General features: G+C 44.4%; 1 protein-coding gene across 1 annotated transcript in view; it reads left to right on the top strand.

Annotated features, from left to right (window-relative positions):
* LOC138467575 (chitin synthase chs-2-like) overlaps positions 1-14,754 on the top strand; it is a 299,897-nt gene that overhangs the window by 157,250 nt on the left and 127,893 nt on the right. Inside the window, exon 9 of the mRNA XM_069607708.1 lies at positions 8,342-8,483. Within this exon, the coding sequence (XP_069463809.1) occupies positions 8,342-8,483 (142 nt within the window). The remainder of the gene's footprint in view (positions 1-8,341; positions 8,484-14,754) is intronic.

Genomic DNA, 14,754 nt, shown 5'->3' with positions numbered 1-14,754 from the left:
GCTGCTCTGCCATGAACACAATGGGAATTTCAATTCCTATGGTGAATTGTCACACATCTACAGATTGAGAGATTATATACTGCCATTATTTAAACCTATGAATTTAAGTGACTATAATTTAGTTACTAATAGATATGTGAAAACACCACTGATTTAATTACTGTTTCAGGCATTTTGACACAGGTTACCGTTATACTTAAATTGCCCTTAAATTCAATGGCCAAATTGAATAAAACAATTTCCAAAGCATGTCTATTACCTGGTGTTAATAAATGGCTTGCCGCCTAACCTATGAATGATCACAGTTGCAAGGGATGTTTTAGCAGAAGCTAAAACACACAATATGGATAGGTCAAAGAAGTGGGATAACACAACAAAGAGAATCATGCATGCAATCCTGCCCTTAACAAAAATGGCCTCCAAGATATCATGGCTCCCCAAATGTAAAATGGAACGGGAACAGGAGGTAGATGCAGTCTTTTGATTTGCAGTTTACCTTCTACCTGCACCAAACATATATATCTGATTGGTGTATTTTGTCAATGATAATGTTTTGCAGGAAAAAAAAGTGGAGAAGTTTGTGATAGGTACTGTTGGGTAATTCCAATTCTAAATGTGATAATTCCCTGTTTGTCTCTCTTTTTCTGAAGTATTTGAAACAGCATATGACCCTGAATTTGATGTCACATATGAACATACAATGTACCTCTCTTTGGATTCTTCTGCTTTCCTTTATGGGGGAGCTCTCCTGTGCCACCCCCTACCCCACCCTCTCAGCCCCAATCTATTGTTACCTTTCCCCTCTCACCACTATCAGTTTTTTGGCACTTCACAAAAACCGAAATTAGTGCATAAGTTGTTCCTGGATGTGCCAGATTCGATGAAGCAATCTATTCCCATTAATTTATAATCTCACCATTCAATTTCATGTTTGGGGTAGAGACTGGTAAACGGCGGGACAAGTGTGGGGGGAGTTAGGGTTTCTTATGGGGATAGGGCATATCAAAAGTGAGGGGTGTGAGTGAGGGGATCAATGTGCAGGGTCTATGCAGGTGTCCCCTTTCAAGACGAGGGCCAGGGGGAAGCAGGCGATGAATAAAAATTGCCCTCAATAGCAAAACCTGAGGCAAAAAAACTGCATCTCAGCAAAGTGTCCTCCAGGCAATTTTCATAGATACCCTCGGGGTACCTGTACCTGGGTGTCCTATTGTCTGGTCCTCAACTGCAGATATGCTCCCATGCTTAGAGCTATCAATAGCTTCAACAGTGAACTAATAGGGGGATTTTCCAATCCATTTATAGATTAATCCTAGAATGGGATAAGTTGTTTCCGAACCTCCTGCTAGCATCGAAAGTGGGCATCTCTTTTGCAGAGTGGCCTGCCTCTTTTTCAGCATTTCACAATGCTCATTGCTTCCAATTGCTTTGGGGGAAGCACTATGTAGGCTTTTAGTTTTCAAGATGGTGGAAAGCATTTTTTGTGCCAGAGTTGCCAAACTGTCTTAGCACTGCTCATGTCACCCCCCACAGAATATTTGACATGAGTAAGGGGCTCTGCATGCAACTTTATTGCCCAAATGTACCCCAGCTGAACAGGCTAGAAGGGCATGTTTTTTGTTCAAGCCATTCATCAGAAGGCCTCTCCTGTGGTCGCTGGTTCAGTGTCAAACTATCTCTTCGGATCACAAAAGACTTACCTGTCATGGGCTAAAGGTATCTGGTATGTACTCGGAAGAGGAATTGCGTTCCTAATAACTGGCCCTTCCTTCTTTAGAACAAATCGGTGCATGGCAAATTCAATAACTTTATTTCTTATTAAACTAAATAACTTTATTTTCTATTGCAATCAGAATCAGCTTTATTTCTGATAAAAGTGTTTTCCTTAAAAACATCCAACAATAAATAGATATGATTGTGATTCATAATGTCTCAAAAGAAATTATCATAAGCACATTTCACGGAAATCTAAATAGAAGGGAACAATAAAACATACACTTGAAGCAGACATAGTCGGCCATCACACAGTACTCACCCTGCTCGCACACAATATTGTCTTTTCGGGCACTGACCCGAAATGGTTCCCATTCTAATTATCTTGTGGACATCAGACTTCAGATGAGTTCCCTCAGGTGTTAACATCACTGGGTCACCTGTGGAGTCCCTCAGGGTTCCATTCTATCTACTATCATATTTAACCTCTGTACGGAACCACTGAGTTCGCGCCTAGAAGACCCAACATCATGATACGCCAGTGTGCTGATGATACACAATTGTACCGAAAGGTTAAGCTGTTGCTTGATATAAAAATATATAATATTAGCACCCGGCGACCAAACTTACCCAGCTTGTTTCTTAAATATTTCAACCAGGTAATGCAGTGGTCATCATCACTGTTCAAAAGATCATTGGACAGCCCTCCTTATTGATTAGTCCAGATTTAACACAAGAACATCATGGGATTCAGTTTTATATAATATTGTAAGGTAAGGAACACCTATCTGGAAGGGCAGGCCACACAAATGAGCTGACAGTGGGAGGCATTTTCAGTCTCTTTGAAAAGGTATTTTCTGCAATGAATATTTCCATATGCCGCCAACTCTACTGACTTCATGCCATGGGCAGATGATATGGCTTTAAGCAAATGGTATCCAAGCACAAAAAGGGGTCAAATACGAGCCATCCGATTGCATCCTCTGCTCTTTAGCACAGAAGTGGGACCAGCAATGCAAAATCTTAGTAAAGTATTATTTTTGCAAGGCCTTTTATTGGCTATATTAATATTAAAACTGGTCCTAGATTCTCAATCTATCCTAAGGTACAGATATGTATGACATGCACCCTGATTAGCGGCTGTTATAATGGGAGCACATCGTAAACACCAAGGACTGCAACAAATACATTTAAAAACATCTATTGTACGTTGAGGTTTGACACAGGGGGAGTTCTGTGCCGTTGTATTGCTCCCTCCGTGCTTTCCAAGAGGTTTTTAAAAAAAATAAACAAACAAAAAGAAGAAAAATGAATATTCAATGGGGTATCCAAGTTACTACTAGATATCCCAGTGTACGTATGGTCGACATGGCTTTAAGCAAGCGGTTACGTGTCAAATCACCAAACTTAATTTCAATCGACTGTTTCCTCACATGGCTCCTCAATCCCAAGGAGATGGTATCCGCGATCTTCAGACAATCACCTACTCTTAGTACCCATTCCTATTTGTGGTTATTGGAATATATTGGGCAATGGGATCACGGTTACCACATACTTGTATTATTTTGGCTTTTATGTGGCACAGCAAAGGGATATGTATGGATGTTAAGTTATGTATGGATGTTATAGCTGCCACAATGATGACATTGAGATAGTGTTTGTGCTCATGCTAAAACTTGTGCAAAGGTTGTAATAGCCTTAAGGATAACACCAGCCATATTTGAACATTGTTCTGAGGCAACAATTAGCAATGCAGGTGTGGAACCAAATTGTGCTGTCTTAATATAGTTTTAATATATGTGTCCATTGCTGGTTGCCCTGCCCTGCCATTCCCTGCCCATCTAACCCCTAGACCACCATGGGAACATTGGCGTCCCTTATTTTCAGCAGCAGAAGGTAAAATTTGAAAATGCGGCTTTGATAGGTTAAGTGAACATACCAGGATCCAGCTATGATGTGATTCAGCAAAAATCTGGAAATAATGCAGATTTCATTGAGACACATGCAGGAATTTTGAAGTGCTGGGCAGACAGCATACTAGAACAAGGAAGCCCAAGGATTCACCTACACACCAATGTACATCATATCACACATTCCAAAAATATTCTGAGCAGACCCCCTGGAGGACCTGCCATCTGCCATGTGTTTCTGTTTAAATGTATCAACGTTTTGAAGAAAGCCCTCTGAATGAAAACTATATTTATGCAAGTGCAATTGCCTGCAAATCCTCCTTCATTTTTCTCATTGTTTGTACTCTCTTGTCTTCCCTTTTTAACTACCACGGCTTACTATATGTCAAAACATCACATATCTGAAAATAATAATATTTGAAAAATGATAATGTTTCAATTATAGACAGAAGCTGTGAGGAAGAAAGAAGGGGATTTAACTGGTACATAAAACCAATGAAACAAATACCATAATTTGCCCTAATCAATTAACGGTCTGAAGAAGGATTCATGAAAAAAGTGAAAATGCTGAGTGAACTTGAAGCCATAGCAAATGTAAAAATAAAATAAAAAATAAAATCTTCTAATAAAGGGTAGGAAGCAAAAGATAAAATAAACAAAATGAGTAGATCAAGGGATATCAGATAACAAGAAACTAATATCATAAAAGAAAACACTTAAATCTTCAAGAAAGTAAATTCCCCATTACATAAATTGGTGAGCCACACACTAAAGCTGAAACAAACTAGAATATGATCAAAGATAAAAGAGCAGTCTTCATAAAAATACACTTGGCATCAGCCTTTCAGAAGGCGGCAAGCCATGCATTACAGCAATGCACCAGTAGATGGGATAATGCAAGATGCATTATTTTAGGAGATGGGCTGAGTACAAAAGGTAGAGGGAAAGCCAGCTGGGAGGAAAGTGGCCTAGACAACGCTGGAGCAGGTGAGGAGTTTTGATGTTATAACACATTTTATTTTCGTCACAAATGCTTTTGTTAGTTGTATGTATTTACTATGAATGGTATGATGCTTTATTTATATAACGCCTATGCACAATGTGTTTCAAAGCACTTCAAGGCAAGGGAGGGAACAAAGGAAAATACAGTGACATTCTTACAGGCTATGAACAACACGATTGTGAAATAACGATCGTACTCGGCCTAGCGACATTTCGGAGCTAAGACACAGATAGGAAGGAAATGGGAAACAGACAGGCGTCTACCGTAGTAGGCCTGATGACATTTCTGGTAGAGCCGGAATATTACAAGAGGTGAGGGAGAGGGGAGGAGAAGGAGGGAGATGAACAAAACAAGCAACTATCTTACTAAGCCAGATGACATTTCAGATAGTGCTGGATGGGAGGGTCGGGGGGCGGTGGAGAACAAGAATGGGAGGGGGATGAGACAAGCAATTGTTGCTATCTTAATAGGTCCAAGGACAAATCAGATAGAGTAAGTGCAAAGAAGAAAGTAAGGGAGGGAGGAGAGAGGGAGAAGGGTGAGGGGGAGAGAACAGAGAATAAACACTGTAAAGCACCGAGAAGCAGAGGGAAGAGCGCAGTACAGTTGCAGAGGTCAATGAAACACATAATGTTGCAGGGAACAAAAAATGGAGGCACGGATTCAAGAAGACAATGGTCACAGCATGATTCAGGGCCAACCTGATTACGGGATCCAGGGAGGTCCAGCATGAGAGTTGGGAAGGTGAAGCAACAAGTCAATGGGCCTCATTACGAGTCAGTCGGTCTGGAAAGAACGGTGGTGGTAAATCCGCCACCATCGTTCTGTCTGGACCGGCTAATTAAGAGTCCTGCAGGCGGGAGGTGTCACTCCTGCCAGGTCTGACCTGGCGGGTTTAACACCACCCGCCTGCAGGCAGACATGGAAACACCTGCACCATTACAGCATGGTGCCGGTGTTTCCACTTCCCCATTCCCATGGAGTCCTATGGGAATGGGGATTAACAGAATTCCGCCTCCGGAATTACCGGGTCACTGGGGTTGTAATGCCCCAGTAATTCCGGCAATCACGGAGACAGAATGGTAATACGAGTCCGACGGTAACCTGCTGGAATTTCTAGCATGGTTACCGCCGGACTCGTAATGAATGTGTCCATAAGTCAATTCCAAGCACTGGCAACAAGTTGGAGATTATGAAACCACAGTGAGTCAAAAACACCTGCAGTGAAAAGGTGGAGCGGAAGGAGAGAGTTAGAGAGCAGGGGGGGAGAGGGATGGATAATAGAGGAAGGAGGTGGGGGGCAAAATGAAATGTAAGGGATGGGGGCAGGGGGGCACAAAATTGCATTGTGGGGGACAGAGGGGGTGGGGAGCACAACTAATCATCACAGGGGGACAAAGGCGTGTGGGGGCATACATAATCATCATGGGGGATAGAGGGGGAGGGGGCACAAATAATCATCACGGGGGACATAATGGAGTTGGGGGGCAACACATATTCATCACGGAGGAAAAAGGGGGTGGGGCACATGCTCACAACACAGGGGGCAGAGGGGCTGGGGGCACACACTCGCATCACAGGAGGACAGAGGGTAGTGGGGGGCAAACACTCGCATCACGGGGTACAGAAGGGGGAAGGGGGCACATACTCGCATCACGGGGGAAGAGAGGTTTGGGAGCACGCATAATCATCACGGGGGACAGAGGGAAAGGGGCACAATTAATCATCACGGGGTACAGAGGGGAGTTGGGGCACACATAATCATCATGCGGGACCGAGCAGGCGGGGGCACACACACATCATGGGGGGACAGTAGGGGGTGGAGGGAACACATAATCATCACGGGGGGACAGAGGGGAGCGGGGCACACATCATCTTGGGGGGACAGAGGAGGGTGGGGGCACTACAAGCAAATAGTTTATTATTGCATTTTTGATTTATGATACATTATTTTCCAATTTGCTTTAAGTACAATCAAAATGTTCACATATACACACCCTGCACGTATGTTTTATGGCAATTTAGATGAAGGCATCATTTGGAAACTTCAAGTTGAGTGGTATACTAACAAAGGTACATTTGTTCAGATAGATAATTCCCCTGCTGCTATGGTGGCACGCCACATGAGTAGCAGGGCCAGGCAGCATGTCTCAGATTCGTACATTGATCTGTTTTGGAATGTGGCAGCGCATTTGGCTGTTTCTCACGTGCATGGTCTACCCTGCCACTGGCTACGAGCAGGTTAAAGTGCAACGCAGATAAGTTACTTTACAGAATGCTGCTTGCATTTTGTAGATTCTGATAGAAACGCTCCTGCAAAGCAGGGGCGTGTCGATATTTTAATTAAATTATCAACCCTGCTTCGTCCTGAAGTGGGAGTGGTGGGTCTATAAACTGCTTTTCATGTCAGGGGCATTTTATGATGGCTTCCTGCAAATGGGCATTCATGGGTGACCCGTTTCTGGCACACAGCCTCTCTGTGCCCTATGGGGGCAGATTCAGTCTTTCTGGAAGGTGGCACGTCTATTCCAGATAGAACAAAGGGGGTCATTACGAGTTTGGAGGCAGCCATGGCGCTATTAGGGGTCCAGGTAGGCGGAATGGGGACTTACCGGGACATTCCGACCTATGCGGACCCGGTAAATCCCCATGCCAAATACCAGTCCCCATTCCCATTCTAGCCCCCATAGAGCTCAATGGGAATGGGGAAGGCGCTAATAACGGGCCCGCAATTAGCTCCAAGGTCCCTTAACGGGTCCCGCTAAGAACGGCTGGTCAGACCAACCATTCCTGCTGGGACCCACTAAGGGACCTCCGAATAGGGCGGTAAGGGTATACCGGCACCGGCATCCTTACCGGTGCCGGTAAACCATTACCGCCCAACTCGGAATGACCCCCAATTTCTTTTCTGGGCCTGAGCCAAATTGTTCTGTTTTGGGTGAAACTTAGTCCCATAGAGTGAATACACAGAATTCCCTGGTAGGAGGGGTCACTAGAAACAAAGCTGACAACAAAATGACACCAAATGGTCTCTGCAAGTATAATTGTAGATTCCGAGAGGCCACAGTGTCAACATTAGAGATGGCTTATATTTAGATATTTGTCGTCCACCAGAGCCTCCAAGTACAGACCTGCATAATTTGGGACAGGGCTGCCCATGCTAAAAGTCAGTTCCTGGCTTTTAGAACTTTGGGTTCCATCAGGCTGTTTGTAGGAATGTACGTCTCTCTGTAACTGGTATGTTGTCAAGCTACACCATGATTTTGAGCATGGATTATTTAGGAAAGTGAGTCTGACAGGCAGAGTTCACTTAAACAGGCAACATTATCAGCATCATTTTGCCTACTTAGATCAACAAACCTCACACTAGTCCACCCCCAGAGATGAAATTTTGTCACAGAGTGGTCTTGGAGTAACTCAAACAATCTATAATATTACACTTCAACCTTTCATTCAAAACAATGGTTGTTTATTGTAGACACACAAGGATCCGCCCTGGCGTTCTATTCATATTATTTGGTGTTAAATGGAATTCTAAATATAGGTCAAGATTTACCCATTAAACCAGTTTTTGACATTTGTGAGATTTCACTCTTTGAATGCATTTTTGAGTAATTGCGGCCGTTTTAAAAGAAGGAGCTAAGGGTCATTAATGTGAAGTTGGTGAGGGAATAACTCATACAAGGGCGTCTTAATGGAAATAAATTCTTCTTTTCAGATGGAAACAAAAAACACATACATTTTGGCCCTGGATGGTGACACCGACTTTCAACCTTCGTCTCTTTTGCTGCTTGTGGATCGGCTCAGGATGTACCCTCACGTTGGTGCTGCTTGCGGGAGAATACATCCCACTGGAGTTGGTATGTATATATCTGTAATATCAATGGGTGATTGTGGGCTCTGTTCTAATATGAAGAACCTGTCATTTCAAAGGTTTTGATTGATAAGAGCCAAAATCCATGAGCAATATGGATACTTGTAATACTAGGTTTATATTATTAAATATTAAAAATACCATGGAAGTGTGTCATTTACATAGCTGTAAAGGTTCCCAAAGGTTTTTACACTTCTGAACGTATTTTGGGTGATAAATAATATGTATTGCAATGTTTTCATGTCCGTTATATAGTTAATACTTGGTGCTATTGTAAATCTAGACGTCTTAAGGGTTTCGGATCATGCTACTTAATCTGTTAAAATATTCAAAAAAGACAACACTACTAAATAATTTTCACTTAAATAAGGGCTTTGTTAATTTGGCTTTCTTTTGACGTAATTTTGACATACTTTTACTCTAGAGAGCCCAGAACACACCCCTATGAGCATCAATAGCCAGACCTCTGATTACTGACTGCAACAGCAACACACATTAACTGCCTCATATGCTACCTCTGACTGCGATCTACTTTTGAAAATACATTAAAAAGTAAAAAAGATATAATGCCTTATTGCAATCTTCTTAGTTACAATTTGGTAGACCAGTGTTGCAATTAGTCTATGTCTGCGTACATTTTGCAATTTTGCAATTACGTTTTATACTTTCAAATAGTTTTTGAAGAAACCTTTTCTCTGAATTCCTTCAATTGTGAATGAAGTGCGTCTGGCGTGTCACAGGAGTTGATTGAGTAAGGGGGGGGTCCAGAACAATGTGGTGCAGGTATTCTATTATCAACTTCCTATGTCAAGCAGGTTATGCCAAGAACAAGGAGCCTGTATACACACACAATAGACACTAGTACCTCCCTGGGCCTTCTCCTGAATGGTTAGGGGACAACTTGAACCAAGGTTCAAGTTCCTCCCCACCATTGACAACCAATTTGGATGAGATTGACTGTCAACAGGATTGGCTTCAGTGGACAATGATTTCCTTTACAAAAATAACATGTGAAAGAGGGATTTGTTTCCAATTGTTTTCAGCATCATCTGTCTTCTTACACCAGTTGGAATATTGCAGAAGAGAAGTTAAAACTGGGTGGTGTGGACTGGCACTCCTTTATTGGACAAATTAATATCATAGCTCTATCAGTGACATTGGCAATTCAATCTTGGGGGTGGGGGGATATGCCACATGCTTTGTCCCTGCGAGCTGCACTCCCCATGGGCGTCCGCGAGGGCCGCTACAGGTGTGGGATTCTAGCAAACTGTAGATCTGGGAATGGCAGCTTAGTATGGGTTCACATTACATTTTGTATTTGACAGTACGTGCAGGGCAGGGCATGTGGATTGATGGGGATTAACTGTAATCAATATGTGTAACCCACTGGATTTAAGACAGAATCTAGAATGAGACTGTCACCTATATAAAACCCCCTAAAAAGTCCAATGAGAATAACATTTTATTGAGTCATGGTGTTAGGGGACATCCACCCATAAGGTGCTTGGATAGTAATAAGATGGGAGATGGAAGCAGAAATGTGCCAAAGCATTAGCTGCCTGATTCATGTAATTAATTGCATGTAAAAAGGGGGACTTGCGTGCGCCCGCTTGCCGATTCCTGGAACACAATGCGCGTGACTTACCAGGGATTTGCGCGAGACTCCCAGCGAAGGGGCATACCGTCTTACGCAGTCACCTAAAAAGGGGGCGCAACACATGGAATGGGGAACAACAAGTGTAAATGTGGGTGTTACGTGGGATGTACCACAGTAAAATACTTGCAACTCCCATTCGTGCTCTAACAACACGTATTCATGGAATCAAACAGGGCTCACCGGCGCACGGGAAAAGACCCGCTAATCTGGAAACACGTCCGCCAAGCGAAAGCTGGCATAAGCATCACTGTGCACAAGTACAATGCATAAATAGACACGCAAAACACAAACACACGTATACAACTATGATGAATGTGCAATTTATTTCAGCAGTGATCGTGGGACACCGCAGGAGGAGGAGGATAGTCAGGGCATGTATTTTTTTACCCAGGACCAGCCTTTTTGCGATGCCTGATGACCACGTCTATGGCAGCTGTAGATTCCCACCTGATATCATCATAGACCTGGTCAGGGAGTGGGAAGATGAACACACATCACCCACCCTGTCCTCCCAAGCACTGAGCCCCTTGGAAAAGGTGATCAATGTACTGCATTTTTTGCCCACTGGGTCATTTCAGTGGACAACTGTCATTGTCAGGGGCATTTCACAGGCCACGCAGTCACAATGCCTACACCAGGTGTTGACAATCATGACTGCATGCCCTTCAGTCCGCATCAATGTGCAAGCTATATGTGATGCCAAGGGAAACATTACCTATTTATATGCTAACTATCAAGGGTCCACCCATAATAGTTTCATATATAGAATGTCACCCCTACACTGGGCCCTGGAAGCTGGGATGCATGGCAACACATGGCTCATTGGTGAGTACAAATGGCCCTGCAAATGCATGAATGCCTCACACAGACTAAACCACATCCCTGACAAACCATCTAACCTCCAAAGGGGACAGTGCCTACCCACTGAGCACCTACATTATGACACCAGTACGGAACCCCACCACACAACCACAGGTAAGATACAAGGCAGCACATATTACAACTAGGGGAATAGTGGAGCGTACATTCGGAGTGCTAAAGTCACGCTTTTGCTCCCTTAACCACTCTGGTGGAGTGCTCCTATATGCACCACCAGTAGTGTGCAGGATCATTGTGGCAGCATGTTTCCTGCACAACGTTGCAACATGGCGTGGCGCACCTCCATGGTAGACTGGGGGTTTGGGGGGGCCACCCAGGAGGGTGGAGGGCCAGGGTGCTCCTCAAACACACGTGTTGATGTTGAGAAAAAAAAATAAAAACCCCCTCCATGGGTTCGTGGTCCACACAGCTATCATGCATTGGGAGAGCTGTCGCTGCTGTCGCCACCCTCTGGTGTAGCCATAGAAGCTGTCAGTGGTAAGGGAGGCTCACCACGTATAGCCCTGGCTTGGTCCTCCATGGCAGTGGCCATGCGGGATTGAGATGTTCACATATGCAACATGATGGCACGGATGTCTGCATGCAACACCTCATGGTATGACATGAGCCAACCTCTCATATGGAGCCCCTTGTTGTTGTGCAACAGAATACATGGACCGCTCCCACACATTATTACCTGTGGCACAGGGCCCTCGCGTTAGCGGGCCCCACGTCTGCTGGGCCCAAGGAAACCTGGCCCTTGATGTGCTGGCGCTGTCTGTGGCTGCAGGACTGCATACCTCCCTTGAAGATCTGTCCCAGGAACCAGAGCCAATACTGTGGAGCGTGGCCATGCACCTGTAACCAACACAGACTGATGTTCCAACACTGAATGGCCTTGTGAGGGGTTTTCCCCCCTGTTAGGCAGAATTACATACGGTACCCTTTGAAGACTACACACAATTAAGACTACATGTGTAAGCACAATGTCACCTTTGGTACAAGTCTGTACTACACAGTTATGTGGTAGCAGTGGCTGAGCAGCCAGACTTATCTCAAGAGGGATTTGAGCAGTACAAGAGGTTACACAAAGGACATGCAATTACAGTAGTTCAAACAAACACTCAAGGTTTCTTGGTAAAAAAGGATATACATTTATTTACACATTTAGTTAGAAAACATTCCACTAGTAATAAGCAGCTCAATATCACACTATAACACACTACAGTACACAACCAATAAGTTTCTGAACAAGTTAGGCTCCCCTGAAGTGGGAGAAAAATTGCACTTCAGTAACTTTCAAAAGGGATAGAAAGACACACAGTTACTTTCATAGGCAGTGCAAATAGTTTCAGTTCACTACAAGAGGCAGTTCAATTCAATAGGCCTGGGCCAGAGTCAATGGTTCAGTGTCTTGGATAGGATAGCACAGTTCTGGTAGAAAATGGTTAAGTCTTTGCCAATGATCTTAGAAGTAGTTTGCAAGAAAAAGAGTTATATGTCAGATTAGGAGCAAACAAGACTACAAAGTTGGGAATGTTTCACAAACTTTCACCGCGGCAGAAAGGATTTCCTGACCGCATGTGCACAGTACCTTATGTATGACAAAAAGCTGTAGCTGAGGCAGTTGTTCCTGGCAGTTCCTGCAGATCTTGCTGTTCCTGAGCTTCAGTCATGGGGACAAGAAGGAGGATGTCGGGAGGTTCCTGCACTGCCCAGAGAAGCAGCCACAAGCTTGGAAAACATCGGTTTTAAGGTGTGAGTGCCTTAAAGTCCACAAACTGGTATCCTTCTCACTGGCTATCCGGTTTTCAACAGCACCCTGATGAAAATTCAACCAGTATGGAGATGGTGTCCAGGTGGCTGACAAGTTGGTTGTTACCACCAGCTCAAGTGATGAAGTCGTAGTTGGAGGGGATTCCATTCATTCCAGCTTAGCTGTCACTCACCCAGCAGGGTGGCTGTCCTTGCCAGACAGTCAGCCAGCAATCACACCAGAGTGCATTCAGGTCTCCTATGAGACTAAGCACAGGAAGTTTCGGGCATCTCCCTCACATCCTGTCCACCCCAGACACTGAGGCGCCAGAGGAAGGCTTCAGCACTCAAGCCCGCCAAAGCCCAATGAACAAAGGGACCAAACCTGGTTTGACGCGCAGAGACAAACACTAGAAGGACCTTTCCTAAAAGAAACAGTGAAATAAGATGACCCGAGTCTGTTTTTACAGAGGCGTCTTGGGCACCATATTGAAAAACATGGCTGACCTGATTTTTAGCTACCGGTGTTCGGGGTCGGGAAAAATCATGGTAGTTTGTTCTAAAACCACTGCCACCAGCCATTTCAACAGGAAAGGTTAACATTTGACTGTTACGTGAGTGTTTAGACATAGGGGATGCTAGACAACCCCGCTAGCACTCTATAGGAAGATAGTGTGTGCTGGGTTTATGAATTTAAAAAGACTAGCAAAGTCAACATAACTTTACATGCTCTGGGAGACAGTAGTCAGTCCCAGAGAAGGTATTTAAACCTTGGGAAGTCTGAAAGACGTCCCTGTGCCACTGCACTGAAGGTGCTGTTTGACACACAAGAAAAAGATGAAGCTTATGGAGTTGTTTAAAACCCCATATCCAAAGAACACAAAAGTAAAACACACATCAAGACACATGAAAGAGTGGGAAAAAAGGCTCACACTCTTTCCAGGTAAAAATTCAAATCCTAGAAATCCAGCAAAGTTTCTGGGGTTCTCAAAAGGTAAGGGAAATTAGCACATTCTTGTTAATTCTCCCTTTTTTTTTTTTTTAAATATATTTTTATTGTTTTTTTCAAGAAACATACAACCAGTATCATCAACACGACATTCAATTAAATATCCGCAATAATTCCCATTCCCTCCCTCCCCAAGTGAACCCGGACCGGGGTTACGCAGTCTGCTGCTGGCATTAGGGTGAGCCCGGGCTGTCCGGGTCCTCACCAGAGGTGCTGGCTTCCTTAGGACTGAACAGGGCCGTCGTGAGGGCAATCCACTGCAGGAGGTCCTCCGAGTCATTTATTTTTTGCTGTCTTTGCGCCAGCTCCCAGGCCCCGGTTTCAGCCACAGTCCATCTGCGAAGGTCCTCCCACCATGTTACAAGTTTAGGGGCTCTGGGACACTTCCAGGCCATTGCGATGCGCCTTTTAGCGAGGATGTACATCAAATCTTTGAGCCTGTTGAGAGATTTGTTTTTTTTCCCTCGTGGGTACGAGCCCAATAGACATGCCTTGGGGGATTGCACGTCTAGCGTTATGTCCTCCTCTGCTACCTTGGTCTGAATTTGCGACCAGAAGGTTCGTATGTTCGGGCAGGCCCAAAACATGTGGGTCAGGGAGGCCGCAGGTTCTTGGCACTTGGGGCACCGCACCACACCAGCGCCATTGAATCTCGAGATGACAGCTGGGGTAAGGTAGGCCCTATGGATGATGTAAAATTGGATAAGTTGAAATCGGGCATTCCTAGAGACCTTTTTGTGATAGTGTGTTATTGTTTCCCACTCCGTGTCGCCAAATAGTGTGTTCAGCTCGGCCTCCCATTTGCTCTTGCATGTGAGTTCGCTATGTGTGGTGTTGTCAATTAGGATCTCATAAAGCCTAGAGGTCTCGTGTCCCCCTTCTGCCACACCTATCAGGTTCTCTATGGCCTCGTGTCCGGCGCATTGGGATTCTGCATCCGGCCATCGCCTCCTAAGTCTGTCCAGCACCGCCCCGTAT

This window comes from Ambystoma mexicanum, chromosome 4q, assembly GCF_040938575.1.
Source record: "Ambystoma mexicanum isolate Mex_15411 chromosome 4q, UKY_AmexF1_1, whole genome shotgun sequence".
NCBI lineage: Eukaryota > Metazoa > Chordata > Amphibia > Caudata > Ambystomatidae > Ambystoma > Ambystoma mexicanum.
Note: the sequence above shows the minus strand (reverse complement) of the source record. Positions and strands in the feature narration are given on the sequence as shown.